General features: G+C 46.2%; 1 protein-coding gene across 1 annotated transcript; it reads right to left on the bottom strand.

Annotated features, from left to right (window-relative positions):
- Positions 1 to 1,318: 1,318 nt before the first annotated feature.
- Positions 1,319 to 12,838, bottom strand: LOC117889145 (phospholipase A2 inhibitor and Ly6/PLAUR domain-containing protein-like). The gene is made up of 6 exons (XM_034793014.1): positions 12,745 to 12,838; positions 8,855 to 9,012; positions 8,196 to 8,312; positions 3,403 to 3,555; positions 2,801 to 2,941; positions 1,319 to 1,792 (listed from the first exon to the last, which is right to left on the bottom strand). The coding sequence occupies exons 2-6, from the start codon at positions 8,901 to 8,903 to the stop codon at positions 1,446 to 1,448; spliced, it is 807 nt and encodes a 268-aa protein (XP_034648905.1). The 5' UTR covers positions 8,904 to 9,012; positions 12,745 to 12,838; the 3' UTR covers positions 1,319 to 1,445.
- Positions 12,839 to 21,201: the final 8,363 nt, after the last annotated feature.

Genomic DNA, 21,201 nt, shown 5'->3' with positions numbered 1-21,201 from the left:
AGCTGGTTGAAAAACAGAATAGTTTTGGGGGAACGTTTTCAAAATAATTTTTAAAAGGGAGATTTTTTTGTTTCTTTGGTAGAAAATTTTAATCAGAGCTTTTCTGCTTTCAAAAAAATGTTCAAAATGGACATGTTTTGGTGTTCTCCTCCCATGCTTCCCTTTTTCCATTTTGTTGCTGAAAAAGAGGAAACACCCCCTGGAATTTGGGGGCTTCATCCCCAAAACATGGAAAGTTTAAAAAAAAACAAACAACATTTTCAGTTTTGTTAAAAAAGATCAACTTTCAACATAAAAAGTGTCAAAAAATTCAACCAGCTCTAATCATGGTGTTTGTTACACAGGAGCTGATTGTTCCTGGCATAGGCACTGATGTTTATTTTTCCCGGGGGGGAAGGTGCTCCGCCCCTGCTCCGCACCAAGGCCCCATCACCACTCCGCCCCTTCCCCTGAAGCCCTACCCTCGGTCCGCCTCTTCACGCCCCGCTCCGCCTCCTTCCCTAAGGCACCCGCCTGCCATCGCTCTCCGCCTCCTCCCTTGAGGTCCCGGCCCGCCTGCCTCTCTCCATCCTCCCCCAAGTACCTCCCTCAGCCACCAAACTGCTGATCGGCAGCAGCACGGAACAATTGTACTGGTGGGTGCTGAGCACCCACTTTTTTCCCCCCGTGGCTGCGTAAGGCCCGGAGCACTCATGGAGTTGGCGCCTATGGTTCCTGGCATGGGAACATTTCCCAGGGCAGAAATCCTCCTTCCCCCTTATTCTATTTGCTTTCCCTCCTTGTCTGTCTAATTATGCACCCTCCCACGTGTTTCTGTTGCTTAGAGAGGACTAAGTGGGAAAATCAAGGGCTTTTTCTTACCACAGAGAAAAGCTCCATGTGCCCAACACATGAGCTAATAGACCTGCCACGTTAGGTCCCCCTTCAGGAAGCTATTTTAAGTGTGATGCCTAAGTATTAATATGAGTAACTCCAATGCAGGTGCTAGGGTGGGGCCTGGGAGGCCAGGGTTTTGTTCCCAGCTCTGCCACAAAAATTCTTTTCTGGATTTTGAACAATAATTTCCAAATTAGACTGTAAATTTACAGCTACCTACTGTAGGGTGCACCAGCAGTAGAAGTGGCAGGACTTGGCTTTGATGAATAGAGGATCTTTCATGAAGGCTGCTGGATGCAGGCACTCCCTGAGTGTGCTGTCTAATTTCATCACTAGGGGTCTCCATAAATCTAATCAGCTTTTTGACACATTTTTCATGTCAAAATAATTCATCCAGTTCCAGAGTTTTCTGATCTCCAGTTTGTTTTATTCAGTGCAACAAAGTAAAGGGGAAACAAATCTGTCCAGAAAGGGAGAGCCTCTGGAATGGAAAGGCAGCAGCTGAGAAGGGCAAATGCAAGCTGAATAGGTGTTGTTCAGTGCAGTGTCGCCGGTGCACAGTGTAGGGATCAGGAGAGGAGCTTCACCAGGAATAACCCTGAGAGGACTGGGAAGAAGAGAAGCCCAGATGGTCCTGGAGTTGTGCCAGCTGCAAAAGGGGCTGGTCCCTTAGCTGTGCCACTTGCACTGGGGACAGGTCCCTTAATCGGACTGGTTACACTAGGAGCTGGCTGCTTAGCTGTGCCTCTTGCACCCGGGGCTGGTCCCTTAGTCGGTTCAGACTTGCCAGGGGCTGGCCTGCATGTGGCTGTGCTTAGCTCTATGTTGTCGCCGAAGATCCCCGAATCTCCTTTTAAAAGGTTGCAGGCGGATTGAGTGGTGCAACCCTTCATGGTGATCTGTACAGGAAATAAAACTGCCCCAGGAAAAAGAAGCATTTGGTCAGTGTTAAGGGAGCTTTGTCTCCTTCTGTCGCCATTACCCACAAATCCACACCTCCTGCCCATCTTAAACACTCCAGCCTCAGCTTCATCCTCTGCTCTGCTCCCTGCACATCCATCTAGGCCTCCCCTTTGCTCCATTCCCCAGAGCTGCATGTAAGCTCTCCATGGCCTTCACTTCTTCGTCTGCTCTGTTTCCCCTTCTCATCTAGGCCCCAACAGCCTCCCCCTCCGCGGCTCTGATGCAGGCTCACTGTGTGTCCTTGGACAAATCACGGGGACACCAGATCTAAAACCCACTGACGACACCCATTCACCTCAGTGGGCTTTGTATTAGTCCCACTCTTCATTGAGCAACAAAACAATTGACGGTTGGTGACAGACAGTGGGAACCCCAAGAAGAGAGGCCTTGTGCTAATTAAGGGACTTGGCTGGGACTCATAATATCTGGATTCAATTCTTGTCTCTGCCACAGACTTCTTGATTGGGCTTGGGCACATCACATAGGTGCAGATTTTTCAAAGGAGTGTAACATAGGCGGCGGTTGAATTTTAATGGGATCTGGGTCCCTAACTCCCCAAACTCCTTTGAAGATTCCAGCTTTAAATCTCTCTAGGCTTGAGTTTCCTCATCTGTACAATGGAGATAATAATCCTTCCTTTGACTATTTAGATGGTAAAATCTGTGGAATGGTGAATGGCTGTGTCTGTGCAGTACCTGGCACAATGGGGGACCCTCCCAATCTCAGTCAGGGTCTGTGCAGTGCCTAGCATAACAGGGCACCCAAGAGAAGAGATCTAGTCCAAGGGGAAACAGATACAGAGGCTTGCCTGAGGTCACACAATAGGCCAGTTGCTGTCCGACATTAAAACCCAGGTGTCTGGAGTCCAAGCCCAATCCCTTATCTACCAGACCATAGGTGTCGTCTGAGAGGAAATAATAAGAAAGCAAATAGCATACCAGAATAAATAAATTCAAGTTACCCATTGTTATGCTTCCGGTTACTGCGATGCAATGGGTCTCCGATCCAGTGCAATCTAAGGTCGCTTCGCTGCATGGAAAGCTAAACACAGAAGAGCAGGCAGGGCAACGCCGACCATTTGGGATGGTACTTGCTGGGGGCACTGTGAAGAGGCAGAGCAAATACAGTCAACTTGGGGGATATTCCAGAATAGGCTTCAGGACAGAGAGAGCAGGTTAGGGTTGAACAGCTCAGCCCTACATCTCCCATACAGGAGCTCAGGAGACACTGGACGTAGCAAGGTTAGTGGCATGAGTTTGCAGCACAGACCAATTGAACCATGCCCCATGTGGAATCAGCTGCAGTTTGTGCCAGTCTAGAGCCACATTCACTTAATTCCACCTCTTCCCCCAGGGACCCAGTGCTATTCAGTGGAGCACCCCCTGCAGGCAGCAGGACTGTTCTCAGGGCTCAGTATAACTCACTGCAGCACCCCCTGTGGGGCAGGAGACTGTTCTCAGGGGCTCATTCCAGAAAAGAGGGGTGCAGGTGGGCAGAGGGGGTGAAGGGGGAATTGGTGTGGGAGTGGTAGCAGGGTGAGGAGATAGAGAGAGGGATACGTACTTGTAACGGAAGCTGTATTGCAGGCATCCCCCACACAACAGGTGATGCTCTTCCTTATTGCCATTCCCTTCCCAAACCTCGAAACAACAGGGCTGGCTCTGCACTCACTGGACGCCATGCAGGACTTGGTTACCTTCTGTATATCAAATCCCACTGTACAGAAGGAGAAGACCGATGTTTACGCATCAACTCTGCCACCCTATCCCCATGCTCCTCAAAAAGACGGCTGTGTCTTTATCTTTAGTCTACCCAGGCGGAAACTGAAGCATGGAGACTTGCCTGAGGTCACAGAGTCAGTAATAGAACCCTGGAGGCCTGAATCCTAGTCCACACCCTGCTCCAACCCAGGGTTGGCCTTTGGGAAAATGGCACCCTGGGCGAACTTGTATTTTGGTGCCTCTGGCCCTCGTAGGCACGGTGCCCTGCCCCTTTTCCCCTGGCCACCTTGGGCTCCCCACCCCCCATCACCTCTGGCCCCCAAGGCTTCCCACTCCACCTTGGCCCTACTGCCTTTCCCCCCCGCCCCCAAATTTATATTGAAAGAGGAGCTCAGCCCTGGCAAACCTCAGCACAAATTAAGCACTAGCTGGGTGGCTGGAGAGTGGCAGCTGCTAGCTGGGTGCCTAGCTCTGAAGGCCGCTGCCAGCAGCAGCAAATTAAGGGTGCCATTGTATATGGTGTACTGCCACCCTTACTTTATGCTGCAATGTACCCACTTTGCCCCAACCCCTGCACCCCCTCCTGTGCTCCTAAACCCTATACTATTCCCCCTTTGCCCCGAACCCATGCACCTCCCTGCTGTGCGCCTAGCCCTTGCACTCTCCTTCTGTGCCCAAATGGGGAAACTGACCTGGATGCAGGGAGCAGCTGACACTGCTGCTCACTCCCCCACTCCAATGCTGCTCCTCCACACACCCCTAGTGAGTCTTGGGGGGAAGCATCAAGCAATGTCAGAGCTTTCTGCACCCAGGTCACTTCCCCCCCCCCCCCCCCGGCCTGCATAAGGGGAGGGCAGGAGAGCCACAGCTCCTGGTGTTTGCCTCACAGTACAGACCAGGTGGGGAAAGTGGCCTGGATGCACGGAGTGCCTAGTGTTGCTCCACGTTCCCCCCCATAGGTGTCGACTGTGTGGGTGCTCTGGGGTTGGAGCACCCACAGGGAAAAAATGGTGGGTGCTGAACACCCACCGGCAGCCCCCCTATCAGCTCGCCCCTCCTCCCCAGCTACCCCGTGGATCAGTATCTCCCTCTCCTTCCCCGTGCCTCCTTCCCACCGCGATCAGCTGTTTTGCGGCATGCAGGAGGCTGGGAGATAGCGGGAAGAGTATATGTGCATCACTCTTTGCACCCCCATTCCTCCGCTGGGAGAAAGCAGGGAGAAATCTCGGCACTTCCCTCCATGTGTCATAAGAACATAAGAACAGCCGTACTGGGTCAGACTAAAGGTCCATCTAGCCCAATGTCCTGTCTTCCAACAGTGGCCAATGCCAGGTGCCCCAGAGGGAATGAACAGAACAGGTGATCATCAAGTGATCCATCCCCGGTCACCCATTCCCAGCTTCTGGCAAACAGAGGCTAGTGACACCATCCCTTCCCATCCTGGCTAATAGCCATTGATGGACCTATCCTCCATTATTTTATCTAGTTCTTTTTTGAACCCTGTTATAGTCTTGGCTGTCACAACATCCTCTGGCAAGGAGTTCCACAGTTGACTGTGCATTGTGTGAAAAAATACTTCCTTTTGTTTGTTTTAAACCTGCTGCATATTAATTTCATTTGGTGGCCCCTAGTTCTTGTGTTATGAGAAGGAGTAAATAACACTTCCTTATTTACTTTCTCCACACCAGTCATGATTTTATAGACCTCTATCATCTTCCTCCTTAGTCGTCTCTTTTCCAATCTGAAAAGTCCCAGTCTTACTAATCTCTCCTCATACGGCAGCCGTTCCATACCCCTAACCATTTTTGCTCCCCTTTTCTGAATCCAATATTTAATATATCTCTTTTGAGATGGACGACCACATCTGCATGCCATATTCAAAATGTGGGCATACCATGGATTTATATACAGGCAATATGATATTCTCTATCTCTTTCTTAATGATTCCCAACATTCTGTTCACTTTTGTGACTGCTGCTGCACATTGAGTGGATGTTTTCAGAGAACTATCCACAATGACTCCAAGATCTCTTTCTTGAGTGGTAATAGCTAATTTAGACCCCATCATTTTATATGTATAGTTGGGATTATGTTTTCCAATGTGCATTACTTTGCGTTTATCAATATTGAATTTCATCAGCCATTTTGTTGCCCAGTCACCCAGTCTTGAGAGATGCTTTTGTAGCTCTTCGCAGTCTGCCTGGGATTTAACTATCTTGAGTAGTTTTGTATCATAATTGGTGGGGAGGGATAGCTCAGTGGTTTGAGCATTGGTTTGCTAAACTTAGGGTTGTGAATTCAGCCCTTAAGGGGGCCACTTAGGATCTGGGGCAAAATCAGTACTTGGTCCTGCTAGTGAAGGCAGGGGGCTGGATTCAATGACCTTTCAGGGTCCCTTCCAGTTCTAGGAGATAGGATATCTGCAAATTTTGCAACCTCACTGTTTAGCCCTTTTTTCATAACATTTATGAGTATGTTAAATAGGACTGGGCCCAGTACAGATCCCTGGGGGACAACCCTATTTACCTCTCTCCATTCTGAAAACTGACTATTTATACCTACCCTTTGTTTCCTATCTTTTAACCAGTTACCAATCCATGAGTGAACCTTCCCTCTTATCCCATGACTGCTTACTTTGCTTAAGAGCCTTTAAGGAGGGACCTTATCAAATGCTTTCTGAATATCTAAATACACTATATCCACTGGATCCATCTTGTCCATATGCTTGTTGACCCCCTCAAAGAATTCTAGTAGATTGGTGAGGCATGATTTCCCTTTACAAAAACCATGTGAACTATTGCCCAACAAATTATGTTCATCTATGTATCTGACAATTTTGTTCTTTACTATAGTTCCAACCAGTTTCCTCAGTACTGAAGTCAGGTTTACCAGCCTGTAATTGCCAGGGTCTCCTCTGCAGCCCTTTTTATAAATTGGCATTGTGACATTACACTCTATATGATTTTATGAAAACATGGTAATGAGTTTGAATATAATGTAACTGGAATATGCTTCCTACAAAAGGTCTCTTGTAAGGTATCATTACAAAGCTTATAATCTACTGAGTATCATCATCCTATTTGTATAAATGTATCACTCTTGTATCTGAAACTAGAAATATGAAATATAACTCTGAGGGCCTACTGTAATTATGCAAAGTGTAGGCCCTTAACGATGGTTTGGAATCTTGATGGCTCCCATTAACCAGGACAATTGACTGTAGATGGCTCTGTTTACTTGTAAGTCTTCCTGTATACCTGTGTGTTGGCAAGTGGGTAATGAAGTCTTACAGTGACATGTGATCATATCAGCTAAACTGGAATCCATTTAGAAGGAGGGGTGGGAAACCAGAGAAGGACAAAGGATTCCCGCCTTGTGCAAAAGATATATAAGGGGGTGGAACAGAACAAAGGGGGCTGCAGTCATGAGAAAACTCCTAGCTACCACCTGAGCTGGAACAAGGATTGTACCGGGGAAAGGATTGTGCCCAGACTAGGAAGGTGTCCAGTCTGTGATAGAAGCTTATTGAAATATCTCTGAGGGTGAGATTTTATCTGTATTCAGTTTTCTTACTGTACTAGGCTTAGACTTGCGTGTTTTATTTTATTTTGCTTGGTAATTCACTTTGTTCTATCTGTTATTACTTGGAGCCACTTAAATCCTACTTTTTATATTTAATAAAATCACTTTTTACTTATTAATTAACCCAGAGTATGTATTAATACTTGGGGAGGTGAACAACTGTGCATACTTCTCTATCAGTGTTATAGAGGGCGAACAATTTATGAGTTTACTCTGTATAAGCTTTATACAGGGTAAAACGGATTTATTTGGGGTTTGGACCCCATTGGGAGCTGTGTATCTGAATGCTGGAGACAGGAGCACTTCTTAAGCTGTTTTCAGTTAAGCCTGCAGCTTGTGGGGGATGTGGTCCAGACTTGGGTCTGTGTTTGTAGCAGGCTAGCGTGTCTGGCTCAAACCAGGCAGGGCATTCCCAAGCTGCCAGGGAAAACGGTCTTAGAGGTAGTCTCAGCACATCAGTTGGCAGTCCCAAGGGGGTTTCTGTGATCCAACCCGTCACAGGCATCACATTAGCTATCTTTCAGTCATTTTGGTACCAAAGGTTACAGATGACAGTTAGTCCTGCAAGTTCACATCTGAGTTCCTTCAGAACTCTTGGGTGAATCCCATCTAGTCCTGGTGACTTATTACTGTTTAGTTTATCAATTTGTTCCAAAACCTCCTCTTATGACACCTCAATCTGGGACAGTTCCTCAGATTTGTCACTTAAAAAGAATGGCTCAGGTTTGGGAATCTCCCTCACATCCTTGAGGGTCACCTCTGTGAGTTTGTGGTCCTCCCCTACCAGCCAACAACGCACACCTCTGCGCTGCTGCACAGCACCCCCCTGACCATATCACCCTGGGCGGTTCCTCAGGTGGCCCACCCCTAAAACTATCGCTGTTCCAACCCACTGGCCCCATTCTCCAAGCTCAGAATAAAACCCAGGAAGCTTGACTCCCAGTCTATCTCATGCTCCAACCCACTAGACCCCATTCTTCACCCAAAATTGGGAATAGAACCGAGTGTGCTCTGATCACTGGACCATGCTGGTGTGAGATCTGGCTCATCTACCTATTAGGGTTTCAAACATAGTGATGGCACAGGAATCTTCTCCAGAACTGCAGGTCTCCATGCTGCCCCTGCAGTTCCTGCCGAACTCGGAGCAAACCTCACACTGCAGACAGGCACCTAGTAAAGGAGAGAGACAATTATTCATGTAGATTTGTCCCTTGCCCCCTCACCTTCCCCTGAGTTCTTAGGGAAACCATCTGGTGCAACCTGCACGCGCGCGCACACACACACACACACACACACACACACACACACACCCCAGCTGCATATTCCCCATTTTTTAAATTTCCTACAGGAAAATCAGCATTTCCCAACAGGGGATTTTCAAAAGTGGATTTTTCCCACAACATTTTTTGTGGGGGATAAAACACCAATTTTCCAGCCATTTCTAAAAAGGAACCAATCAGAACATGTCTTGGACGACTTCAGGTATCAATATTTCCTCTTATTTCTAGAATATTTCAATATGTTGTCATGCCAACTCGGGACTTCACAAGGAACATGTTCTTTTCTCTTTGACATGTCCAGTTGGTCCATTTTTCTAATACTGGCTTTTTGGTGACATTTATAAACAAATTTATACAAAGGACCAAGTTGGATTCTTGCTACTTTGTACAACCTAGAATGCAAGTCCCTGCAGAGAAACAGCCCTGACTCACCCAGACCCATGAGAGCAGAGAGGATGTAGAGAAAGAGGGGAGCCTTCATGGTGATAGGAAGAGTGTGAATGGGAGCTGGGGTCTCTGATGCAGCAAATTCTCCGTCCAGAGGATTTATGCAAGCAGGGGCTGATGGGAAGTCAGAAGAGGAATTCCACCTTCAAAAAGGAAATAAATTGGATGGTGTGATGTAAGTGTCATTAAGGGCCCTATGAAATTCACGGTCCATTTTGGTCAGTTTCTCGGTCATAGGATTTTTTAAATGGTAAATTTCATTATTTCATCTATTTAAATCTGAAATTTCATGGTGTTGTAATTGTAGGGATTCTGACCGAAAAAGGAGTTGTGGGGTGGTCACAAGGTTATTGTAGGGGGGATTGTGGTACTGCTACCCTTATTTCTGCGCTGCTGCTGGCATTGGGAGTGTCTTCAGAACTGGGCAGCTGGAGAGCAGTGGCTGCTGGCTGGGAGCCCAGTTCTGAAGGCAGAGCCATCACTAGCATCAGTGCAGAAGTAAGGAGGGCATGGTATGTTATTGCCACCTTTAATTTTGCCATGCTGGTGGGGTGCTGCCTAAAGAGCTGGGAAACCCCGCTGCATCTCCCATTTGGATCAGGACCCCCAATTTGGGCAACGCTGGTCTCCCTCATGAAATCTGTATAATATAGAGTAAAAGCACACAAAAGACCAGATTTCACGGGGGGAGTCCAAATGTCATGGTCTGTGACGCGTTTTTCATGGTTGTGAATTTGGTAGAATCCTAGTCATAGAATCATAGACTATCAGAGTTGGAAGGGACCTCAAGAGGTCATCTAGTCCAACCCCCTGCTCAAAGCAGGACCAATTCCCAGTTAAATCATCCCAGCCAGGGCTTTGTCAAGCTGGGCCTTAAAAACCTCCAAGGAAGGAGACTCCACCACCTCCCTAGGTAACGCATTCCAGTGTTTCACCACCCTCCTAGTGAAATAGTTTTTCCTGATATCCAACCTGGACCTCCCCCACTGCAACTTGAGACCATTGCTCCTTGTTCTGTCATCTGCCACCACTGTGAACAGCCGAGCTCCATCCTCTTTGGAACCCCCCTTCAGGTAGTTGAAGGCTGCTATCAAATCCCCCCTCATTCTTCTCTTCTGGAGACTAAACAATCCCAGTTCCCTCAGCCTCTCCTCATAAGTCATGTGCTCCAGACCCCTAATCATTTTTGTTGCCCTCCGCTGGACTCTTTCCAATTTTTCCACATCCTTCTTGTAGTGTGGGGCCCAAAACTGGACACAGTATTCCAGATGAGGCCTCACCAATGTCGAATAAAGGGGAACGATCACGTTCCTCGATCTGCTGGCAATGCCCCTACTTATACAGCCCAAAATGCCGTTAGCCTTCTTGGCAACAAGAGCACACTATTGACTCATATCCAGCTTCTCGTCCACTGTTACCCCTAGGTCCTTTTCTGCAGAACTGCTGCCTAGCCATTCGGTCCCTAGTCTGTAGCAGTGCATGGGATTAGTCATTAAACATCAGGTTGAAGGTGCCCAGAAACTATTAGCATTTGCTGTGGTGGGGCAATGCACAGGTTAATGATGGATTGTGTAAAGAACCCCAAGGTTTTTTTCATCTGCCACTTTTACCTTTGTTGCCTTTTAATTTCATAGGGTGCCTGTTTGAGAAGAGAGAGTGAATGCTCATTCTCAGCTCTTGCCACCTTGCCCTGATCTCAGGGCCATGTACCTGGGCCATGCACCGAGCATGTGTAATGGGGTATGTGTGTGCTGGGGCAATATTATCTATAATTATTACACTCACCATCTTCCTGCACCGCTGCAGAGCCCTTTGCTGAAGCACAGCCAGAGTTCTGTCTTTTGTGAAACCATTTGCACAGAGTTCAACTTTAGGGCTATATGTAAAACCCTGATAAATAGGTGTTAATAGCTCCCAGTCAACTGCAAAAAGAACCACAGTTTCTTAGGTCAGGTCTACACTACAAACCTATATCGGTATAACTGTGTCACTCAGGGGTGTGGGGTGACGTAGTTATACTGACCTAACTCCCTGTGTGGACAGCGCTTTGTCAGTGGGAGAGCTTCTGCTGTTGACATAGCCACTGCCGATAGGCACCGACTCCATGGGTGCTCTGGGGCTGGAGCACCCAGGGAAAAAAAATAGTGGGTGCTCAGCACCCACCAGCAGCCACCCACTCATCAGCTGTTCAGCAGGCCCCGCCGATCAGCTCCTTCTCCTTCCCCCCAGCACCTCCTGCCTGCCGCTGATCAACTGTTCAGTAGTGGGTAGGAGGTGCTGGGGCGGGGGCAAGAGGCAGAGCGAGGGCAAGGCGCGCTCAGGGAGGGGGCGGACTGGAGGCAGGAAGAGGCGGTGTGGGGTGGGGCCTTGGGGAAGGAGGGGAGTGGGGGTTGGGCCTGGGGGTGGAGTGGGGGTGGAGCACGCCCGGGGAAAGCTGAAGGTTGGCACCTGTGCGTACTGCCTCTCAGGGAGGTGGATTAATGGTGCAGTAGCGTCTTCACTAAAGTGCTACTGTACTGTAGCACTGTATATGAAGACAAGCCCTGAGTAAAACAAAGATTTAATGCTCAAGAAATTATTGTAAATAGCATTTGGAACACTATCAATAACTTCAACAAAAACTGTTAGGCAGTAAATGTACTGGTGTTCCTTACAGAGACAAGATGGGTGAAGTAATATCTTTTACTGAACAGATCTGACAAACATTTGAGCCACACAGAGCTCTTCCTCAGGTCAGAGGGCTCTAGTATCCTGGGACTAACACAGCTATACCTACGCTACAGACAATTCGTGTACCTAATACTGACTTCCTTCCCACTTTGTTCCTCTCATATACATTCAAATATAAGGTTTCAATATAACATTTTCTATACTTTAGTACATACATCAAAACACCTTCCCCTCTGATGGTGATTTCTCAGTCTGTAGTCATAACATGCAAGCGTGTGTCACCTGAACTCTTCAGAGTTGGAGGAGAATGGCAGCATGAGTCTTTTCAAACATCTGAAAACCCTGTCAGCAAACGAACTGTCTGGAGTAATCTGCACAGCCAGCAGCATTCCTGCATTCGGGTTGATAGCTGACTGGTCCTCTCAGTTGCAGGTGAAACAGAAATCTATAGCCTGTATCCAAAATGGTCTAGGCATTGGGAGCAGCATATAAAATAGCCATTCCTTGGATTTCTATAAGACTCTCACTCCACAGGGCGATATCATTCCCCCATAAACCCGCTATGTCAGGCAAGTATGTACAACCCCCCACCTCACTAAGTGCTGCCCCATTCTCTTTAACTGAGACAGAATCCCCAAGTAAAGCAGTTAGCTAATAGCTAAATGTCAATTCCACAGGTTGAACAATCTCTAGGGGTAACAAGTGCTCCCCTCAGAGTTCTCCCTCTAGATCCGGGGTTCTCAACCTTTTTCTCTCTGAGGCCTCCCCCCCCCCCGCCCAACATGCTATAAAAACTCCACGGCCCACCTGTGTTGCAATAACTGGTTTTTTCTGCATATAAAAGCCAGGGCCGGTGTTAGGGGGTAGCAAGCTGGGCAATTGCCTGTGGCCTCATGCCACAGAAGCCCCCTCAAAGCTACATTGCCCAGGCTTTGGCTTCAACCTCGGGTGGCAGTGCTCAGGGCCCAGGTTTCAACCCCATGCAGCAGGGTTTCAGCTTTCTATCCTGGGCCCTAGTAAGTCTAATGCTGGCCCTGCTTGGTGCCCACCCACTCCCTCACTCCGAAACCTGCTCACAGGCCACGGACGGGGCTTTGGATCCCTAGTTGAGAACCACTGCTCTAAAGGTCTGTAAGACACACTGTGGTAGACCAACCATTCTAATGGAGGGCTTCATAGTAAAGTAAAGCTGGAATAGCACTCACCTATAGCCAAAGTAATACCAGTATTGGAAACCAGCCCTCACAGCAGACACATCTCCTGGTCCTGAGTTGATAAGCCACAAAGACTACCAGGCTGTCTTTTATTTATAAGTGTAGCCAGACGCGCCCCCACTCCCCACTCGAGTGCAGTTTGCACAGTTTCCTGTTGTGCTGTTACAAAGCCACAAGCAGCGGAAGCTCCCCAATGATGTTAGATGCTTGCATGGGGCTGGGCATAGGGTAGGGACAGGGAGGAGACCCTGACTCTGAACCCCGTGGGGACTCTGGACCCCACGGGGACCCTGCCCCCCGCCATGCGGGGCTGGGGAGCAGCCAGGGCCCCGACCCAGGACCCCACCAAGATCCTGGACCCTGCCAGGATCATGAACCCCAAGCCGCTGTGCAGGGTCATGCAGCAGCCAGGGCCCAGACCCCGCAGGGATCCCGTAGCTCGGAGACAACTGCACAGCAGCCCAGAGCCTGGAGACTGTTGCGGAGCAGCCTGGAGACTACCGCGCAGCAGGGCAGCCTAGAGCTCGCAGCCTTTAGCACACAGCTGAGCTGGGCCACCCCCGCAGCTGTGTGCTAATTGGGCTGCATGCAGCCCATGGGCCGCAGGTTGAGAACCGTTGCTCTACTGTCATACCCATTTTTAGGATAATTGGATAATATATGTAGATTGCTGAAAACTTTGAAAAATCAGATTTTAACAAATAGCCTGATGGAACCTTAACTATGGTAGGGCAGCTGCCATCCCAAAAGTAATAATATTTAATGAGTGGCAACTCTTGGTTTAAAGCAGAATTTTTTCATGAAAAATTTGAAGCCATTTGCATTCCGTTTTTTAATTTTTATTTTTAATTTCATGTTCACAAAAAATATCCTGGAAATGTTTGAGTTTGACATTTTTTGTTTTTCATTTCCCCTTCCCCTTCTCAACCCTCCATTTCACTGTGAAATGGGGGGAAATGGAAAGACAACAAAGCAAGGTATAACAAGCAAACATAAAAGGCCCAAACAGAGAATGACTTTTTTTGTTTTCTGCTTTTGCCCAGAAAACTGATTCTAGTTGAAAGATCCATTGTCAAACAGCTGTCAATCTGTGGAAGAACAGAATCCCAGAATAAAATAGTTCTGGGGCAATTGACCCTGTCAGGATCATAAGGGAAAGCAAAGCTGACTAACCCCAGGGTTGTGTTCCCAGCTCCGGACAGGGAATTGAGACTAAGGTTCAGAGAAGGGGAGCTTGAGAGTAGTATAACCTTGATAGCATTCATCACCATGTATTTTTGACAGGTTTCTCTGCCCCCTTTAATGCTTATGTCCTGCCCTCCATTCCTGTTTCCACTGGTGTCGAGGTTTGGCACCGTCGGCCATTTTGAAAAAAAAATTAAATTGTTTTTCATGTTTGAATAGGGGGAATGTTGCATGCTTGTGCTTTGATACATTTGGTTGATTGTTTAGAGTAGTGGTTCCCAAACTTGTTCTGCCGCTTATGCAGGGAAAGCCCCTGACGGTCTGGGCTGGTTTGTTTACCCGCTGTGTCCACAGGTTCGGCCGATCGCGGCTCCCAGTGGCTGCGGTTCGCTGCTCCAGGCCAATGGGAGCTGCTGGAAGTGGTGGCCAGTACATCCCTTGGCCCGTGCCACTTCCAACAGCTCCCATTGGCCTGGAGCAATGAACTGCGGCCACTGGGAGACGGCAGGTAAACAAACTGGCCAGGCATGCCAGAGGCTTTCCCTGCACAAGCGGTGGAACAAGTTTGGGAACAACTGGTTTAGAGAAAAAGGTTGAAAGAATAGAGTGAGAGAGCTTAAAGATTAAAAAAAGAAAGATTTGGTAAGGTTTAGAGGAAAAAAGGAAAGAAAGGTTATTAAAGAAAAGAGATTTTTGGTTAGGTTTAGTAAGGAGAGATTATTTTAAAGGCCTAGTATAGCATGTTATTAAAGAATAGAAAGAGAACTTAAAGAAAAATAAAGATTTTTGTTTTTAAAGGGTTAGTTTGAGAGAATAGAGGCAAGTTATTCAAGAAAAGAGAGGTTTTTGGTTAGGTTTAATAAGGAGAGGTGATTTTAAAGGCCTAGTTTGGCATGTTATTAAAGAATAAAATTGAAATAAATTTAAAACATTTATTAAATATAAAATTAGGTTAAAAAAGGACACGGCAAAAAAAAGGAAACTTTATATTAAGTTTTGTAAAGGAATAAAGCTCTGCTTTCTAATCACTTGAAACGACAAGCCTATATGAAGAAACTGCCCTTTATTTAGCACTTTTTCATATGTTTTAATAAAAAATGAGCATGCAGAAACACCCCAGGGTTAAACCCACAAAACCTTACTAAAAAAAAGTTTTTAAAAGCTTTTCCCTATGCTTTTAGTGAGGACAATTTGAAGCTGCAGGAAAAACAGCATCTGTGAGCCAGTGGATCAGAGAGAAGAAGATTGCTTCTTCCCCCACTTTTCAACAAATAGAGGTGAAAGTTAGATTAAGTCTTGTACTGGAATAAACACTTGAAAAGACAAGCCTATATGAAGACAGAGCCCTTTATTGAACATTTTTACGGGGGTGTTTCAATAAAATAGAGCATGTAGAAACACCCCAGGTTTAAAACCACAGGTCCTTAGTAATAGCTGGTTTATATTCCCCTTATTCTGTAATCCAGTGGATCAGAAAGAAGTATAGAGATTTAAGTATAGACTATAGTGCAGGGATCACTGGCTAGCCTAATTAGTCATGTCTGTTTTTGAAATGTAGAGAAAGCCACAGCTCCAGCCTGTGATGTATTATTTTAATAAAATCTATGGTCCCAAAACAAACACAGGAGCGTGGACCTGTGTCTCAGCACACGGATGGCAAACATTTAAAAACAAAGACATTCTGATAATGTAACAGAAAAATTCATACTTAAATCTAAAAGTCCTAAGAAACTGAAAGCTTAATATAACTTTCACATGGATTTGTTAAAAAGTGGGGAGGAAAATAAACTTCTCTCTGATCCACTGGATTACAGAATAAGGGGAATATAAACTGGCTGTTACTAAGGTTCTGTGGTTTTAAACCTGGGGTGTTTCTGCATGCTCTATTTTATTGAAACACACCTGTAAAAACGTTCAATAAAGGGATGTGTCTTCATATAGGCTTGTCTTTTCAAGTGTTTATTCCTTTACAAAACTTAATATACCTTTCACTAGTATTTGTTAAAAAGTGGGGGAAGAAGCAGCCTTCTTATCTTATCTCTTATCTTCTTAACTCTGATCCACTGACTCACAGATGCTGTTTTTGCTAACAGGGGCTTTGCTGCAAAAGCACACTGCTTCAAATTGTCCTTACTAAAAAGGACCAATATTAGTCTAAAACATAGGGGGGAACTTTTTTATCACTATAAATTACTTTTATAAACAGGTTCTCTGTGTCTTTAACCCTGGGATGTTTCTGTATGCCAGCTTTTTATTAAAACACATGCAAAAGTGCTAAATGAAGGGATGTGTTTTCATATAGGTTTGTCTTTTCAAGTGTTTATTCCTGTACAAGACTTAATCTAACTTTCACCTCTATTTTTTAAAAAGTGGGGGAAGAAGCAATCTTCTTCTCTCTGATCCAGTGGCTCACAGATGCTGTTTTTCCTGCAGCTTCAAATTGTCCTCACTAAAAACATGGGGAAAAGCTTTTATAAACTTTTTGTTAGTAAGTGTTTGTGAATTTAACCCTGGGGTGTTTCTGCATGTCCATTTTTTATTAAAACACATGTAAAAGTGCTAAATAAAGGGCAGTTTCTTCATCTAGGCTTGTCTTTTCAAGTGATTAGAAAGCAGAGCTTTATTCCTTTACAAAACTGAATATAACTTTTACTTGCTTGCATTAAAAAGTGGGGAAAGAAGCAGCCTTCTTATCTCTGATCCACTGACTCACAGACGCTATTTTTGCTAACAGTGGCTTTGCTGAAAAAGCATGCTGCTTCAAATTGTCCTTATTAAAAAATGACCAATGTTAGTCTAAAATATAGTGGAAAACTTTTACAAATTGTTTGTTACGAAGAGCTTATGGTTTTAACCTTTATTAAAACACCTATGTAAAAGTCCTACATGGCGGGAAAGATGCTTCGGGTCTGTTTTTTAGATAAGAATAAGGCAGTTAAAGGGGGGTATAAAGAGAGGGAGGGAGATAGCTCTTGTTTAAAAATCTTGGGACTATCGGATTGGTTCAGGAAAATGTATTCTATGACACAGCTGTAGAACAGCTTCTGATTGGTCCCATCCAAAGGTGGTGATAACTATCCTGAGGGGCTGTGAGTCTTGGAAGCACTCTCTTTACCCAGGAGCAGCTGCAAGGGTAAGCTCTCTCTCTCTCTGACTCAACCACGTGCTGTCTATCTTTGCCCTTTGCAAAGGGGCTTTCTTTTCCCTTTCTTGCCCTGGTCTCTGTTTTAACCTATCTTTATATGTTTCTCTTTTATTTAACTCTTTTTAAATGCTCTTTTCTTAACCTACCCTTATATTTAATATTTTAAATGTTTCTTTCTCAACCTGCCTTTATATTTTTACCATGTGCTTACTAAACAGTCTCTGCTTTATAAAATTCCCTTTTTTGCCACGTGTTCTTTTTTAACCTAACTTTATATTTAATAAACATTTTAAATTTATTTCAATTTTTTTATTCTTTAATAACATGCCAAACTAGGCCTTTAAAATCATCTCTCCTTACTAAACCTAAGCAAAAATCTCTCTTTTCTTTAATAACTTGCCTCTATTCTTTCAAACTAACCCTTTAAAAACAAAAATCTCATTTTTTTTAAAGTTCTCTCTTTCTATTCTTTAATAACATGCCAAACTAGGCCTTTAAAATCATCTCTCCTTACCAAACCTAACCAAACAATCTTCTTCTCTTTAATAACCTTTCTTTCCCTTTTTCCTCTAAACATAAGAACATAAGAACGGCCATACTGGGTCAGACCAAAGGTCCATCAAGCCCAATATCCTGTCCTCTGACAGTGGCCAATGGCAGGTGCCCCAAAGGGAATGAACAGACAGGTTATCAAGTGATCCATGCCCTGTCACCCAATCCCAGCTTCTGACAAACAGAGGCTAGGGACACCATTCCTGCCCATCCTGGCTAATAGCCATTGATGGACCTATCTTCCATGAATCTAGCTCCCTTTTGAACCCCGTTATAGTACTGGTCTTCCCAACACCCTCTGGCAAGGAGTTCCAGAGGCTGACAGTGTGTTGCATGCAAAAATACTTTCTTGTGTTTGTTTTAAACCTGCTACCTATTAATTTCATTTGGTGACCCCTTGTTCTTAAAAAGAACAGGAGTACTTGTGGCACCTTAGAGACTAACAAATTTATTAGAGCATAAGCTTTATGCATCCAAAGAAGTGGGCTGTAGCCCACGAAAGCTTATGCTCTAATAAATTTGTTAGTCTCTAAGGTGCCACAAGTACTCCTGTTCTTTCTGCAGATACAGACTAGCACGGCTGCTACTCTGAACCCTTGTTCTTAGAATATCAGGGTTGGAAGTGACCTCAGGAGGTCAGCTAGTCCAACCCCCAGACAGTTTCTTTACCCCAGTTCCATAAATGGCCCCCTCAAGGATTGAACTCACAACCCTGGGCTTAACAGGCCAATACTCAAACCCCTGAACTATCCCTCCCCTGTCATGTCACATGATACTGGAATCCATCTTAAACATGGTGCTTTTCCATTTAGAAGGCGGGGTGGGAACCCAGAGAGAGACAAAGGATTCCCGCCTTGTGCCAAAGCTATAAAATGGGGTGAAACAGAACAGGACCAAAAAGCCGGACATGTCCGGGAAAATCCGGACATATGGTAACCCTAATTTGCTTCCCCTCCTTGTCTGTCTAATTATGCTCCCTCCCACCCGCTTCTGTTGCTTAGAGAGGACTAAGTGGGAAAATCAAGGGGTTTTTCTTATCGCAGAGAAAAGCTCCATGTGCCCAACACACGAGCTAATAGACCTGCCACATTAGGTCACCCCTACAGGAAGCTGCTTAAGTGTGATGCCTAAGTGTAAACATGAGTAACTCCAATGTGAATGCTGGGGTGGGGCCTGGGAGTCCAGGGTTCTGTTCTCAGCTCTGCCACAAAAATTCTCTTCCAGATTTTGAACAATAATTTCCAAAGTACACTGTAAATTTACAGCGCCCTACAGTAGGGTGCACCAGCAGTAGAAGTGGCAGGACTTGGCTTTGATGAATAGAGGATCTTTCATTAAGGCTGCTGGACACAGGCACTCCCTGAGTGTGCTGTCTAATTTCATTACTAGGGGTCTCCATAAATCTAATCAGCTTTTTGACAAATTTTTCCTCTCAAAATAATTCATCCAGTTCCAGAGTTTTCTGATCTCCAGTTTGTTTTATTCAGTGCAACAAACTAAAGGGAAAGCAAATCTGTCCAGAAAGGGAGAGCCTCTGGAATGGAAAGGCAGCAGCTGAGAAGGGCAAATGCAAGCTGAATAGGTGTTGTTCAGTGCAGTGTCGCCGGTGCACAGTGTAGGGATCAGGAGAGGAGCTTCACCGGGAATAACCCTGTGAGGACTGGGAGGAGGAGAAGCCCAGATGGTCCTGGAGTTGTGCCAGCCACAAAAGGGGCTGGTCCCTTAGCTGTGCCACTTGCACTGGGGGCAGGTCCCTTAGTCGGTTCAGACCTGCCAGGGGCTGGGCTGCATGTGGCTGTGGTTATCTTCATGTTGTCTCCGAAGGGCCCTGAATTTCCTTTTAAAAGGTGGCAGGCAGATTCAGTGGCGCAACCCTTCATGGTGGTCTGTACAGGATATGAACCTGCCCCTGGAAAAAGAAGCAGCTGGTCAGTAAGACAGGCAATTGCTTGGAGCCTCATGCCACAGGAGCCCCCACAAAGCAACATTGCTCAGGCTTTGGCTTCAGCCTCGGGTGATGGGGCTCAGGACCCTGGGCTTCAACCCCATGCAGCAGCTTCAGCTTTCTCTCCTGGGCCCTAGTAAGTCTAATGCTGACCTTGCTTGGCAGCCCCTCTGAAACCTGCTTGCAGCCCCCCAGGGGGCCTCAGACCCCTGGTTGAAAACCACTGCTCTAAAGCAGTAGTTTTCAAACATTTTTTCTGGCGACCCAGTTGAAGAAAATTGTTGACCCAACGGAGCTGGGGATGAGGGGTTTGGGGTGTGGAACGGGCTTAGGGCAGGGGCAGAGGGTTGGGGTGCAGAGGTGATGGGTGGGGCCAGGAATGAGAGGTTAAGGGTGTGGGAGGGGACTCTGGACTGGGGCATGGCGTTGGGGTGCAGGAGGGGGTCAGGGCTCTGGGCTGGGAGTGCAGGCTCTGGGGTGGGGCCGGGGATGAGTGGTTTGGGGTAGAGGAAGGGGCCAGACTTGCTGCTGGTGGCTTCCCTGGTGCAGCACAGTGTCAGAACAGGTAGAGACTAGCCTGCCTTAGCTGGGCAACACCGCCAACAGGACTTTTAACAGCCTGGTCAGCAGTGCTGACCAGAGCCACCGCGATCCAGTGCCTTACATTCCGTGACCCAGTAGTGGGTTGCGACCCGCAGTTTGAAAACCACTGCTCTAAAAGTCTATAAGACACACCGTGGTGGACCAGCCATCCTAATGGAGGGCTATCATAGTAAAGTAAAGCTGGAATAGCACTCACCTATAGCCAAAGTAATACTAGTATTGGGAACCAGTCCTCACAGCAGACACATCTCCTGGTCCTGAGTTGATCAGCCAGAGTCAACAAGGCTGTCTTTTATTTATAACTTTCTTCCCCCGCGCTCTGATTGGCTCCACTCTGTAAGAGTGATTGGGAGTGACCTGCTCGGTGGGTTGCACACAATGAAAACTTCCTATACAGCTTCTGAAACAGCTACTGAGTGACCCAAATTTACATCAAAAGCTCCACTCTGGGCTCTCAACTGGCATAGCAACTATCAAGGCAATCTGCATCAGCATGGGGATTTCAGATACTCTGAAAGTTCAAACCTTGTCATTTTAGGGAGGCTGTGTTTTGGGAACCTTTTAACCAAATTACTCCAAATTTGTACCCCAGTGTCTACTCTGGACCCTCAACTAGCATAGCAATTTTCCAGCCAATCCAACTGTGTATGTGCATTTTAGAGCCCTGTAAAAATTCAAAGGAAGTTGTTTTAGGGAAGCTGTATCTCAGGAACCCACAGTCCAAAATACCCCAAATTTGCTCCACTAAATTGTAGCAAGTGCCATTACTGCAGTGATTCTGAACCTAGGGAGTGTGGGCTATATTGGCAGAGAGAAAGGAGGGTCAGGACAAAACTGGGAGGAAAGATCAAACCAGTATCTTAGATGCCTATATACAAATGCAAGAAGTATGGGTAATAAGCTGGAAGAACTGGAAGTGCTAATAAATAAATACAACTATGACATTGTTGGCATCACTGAAACTTGGTGGGATAATACACATGATTGGAATGTTGGTGTGGATGGATACAGCTTGCTC

Source organism: Trachemys scripta, chromosome 16 (genome assembly GCF_013100865.1).
Source record: "Trachemys scripta elegans isolate TJP31775 chromosome 16, CAS_Tse_1.0, whole genome shotgun sequence".
NCBI classification, from domain to species: domain Eukaryota; kingdom Metazoa; phylum Chordata; order Testudines; family Emydidae; genus Trachemys; species Trachemys scripta.
Note: the sequence above shows the minus strand (reverse complement) of the source record. Positions and strands in the feature narration are given on the sequence as shown.

What these genes read in the sequence shown, in the direction of transcription:
- LOC117889145 (XM_034793014.1), bottom strand. Translation starts at nt 8,903, where the DNA reads ATGAAGGCTCCCCTCTTTCTCTACATCCTCTCTGCTCTCATGGGTCTG. An exon ending in CTCTGCTCTCATGGGTCTGG is followed by an intron (nt 8,313 to 8,854) that starts GTGAGTCAGGGC and finishes CTCCTTTACTAG; the next exon opens with GTGCCTGTCTGCAGTGTGAG. An exon ending in AACCGGAAGCATAACAATGG is followed by an intron (nt 1,793 to 2,800) that starts GTAACTTGAATT and finishes TTCCTGGGGCAG; the next exon opens with TTTTATTTCCTGTACAGATC.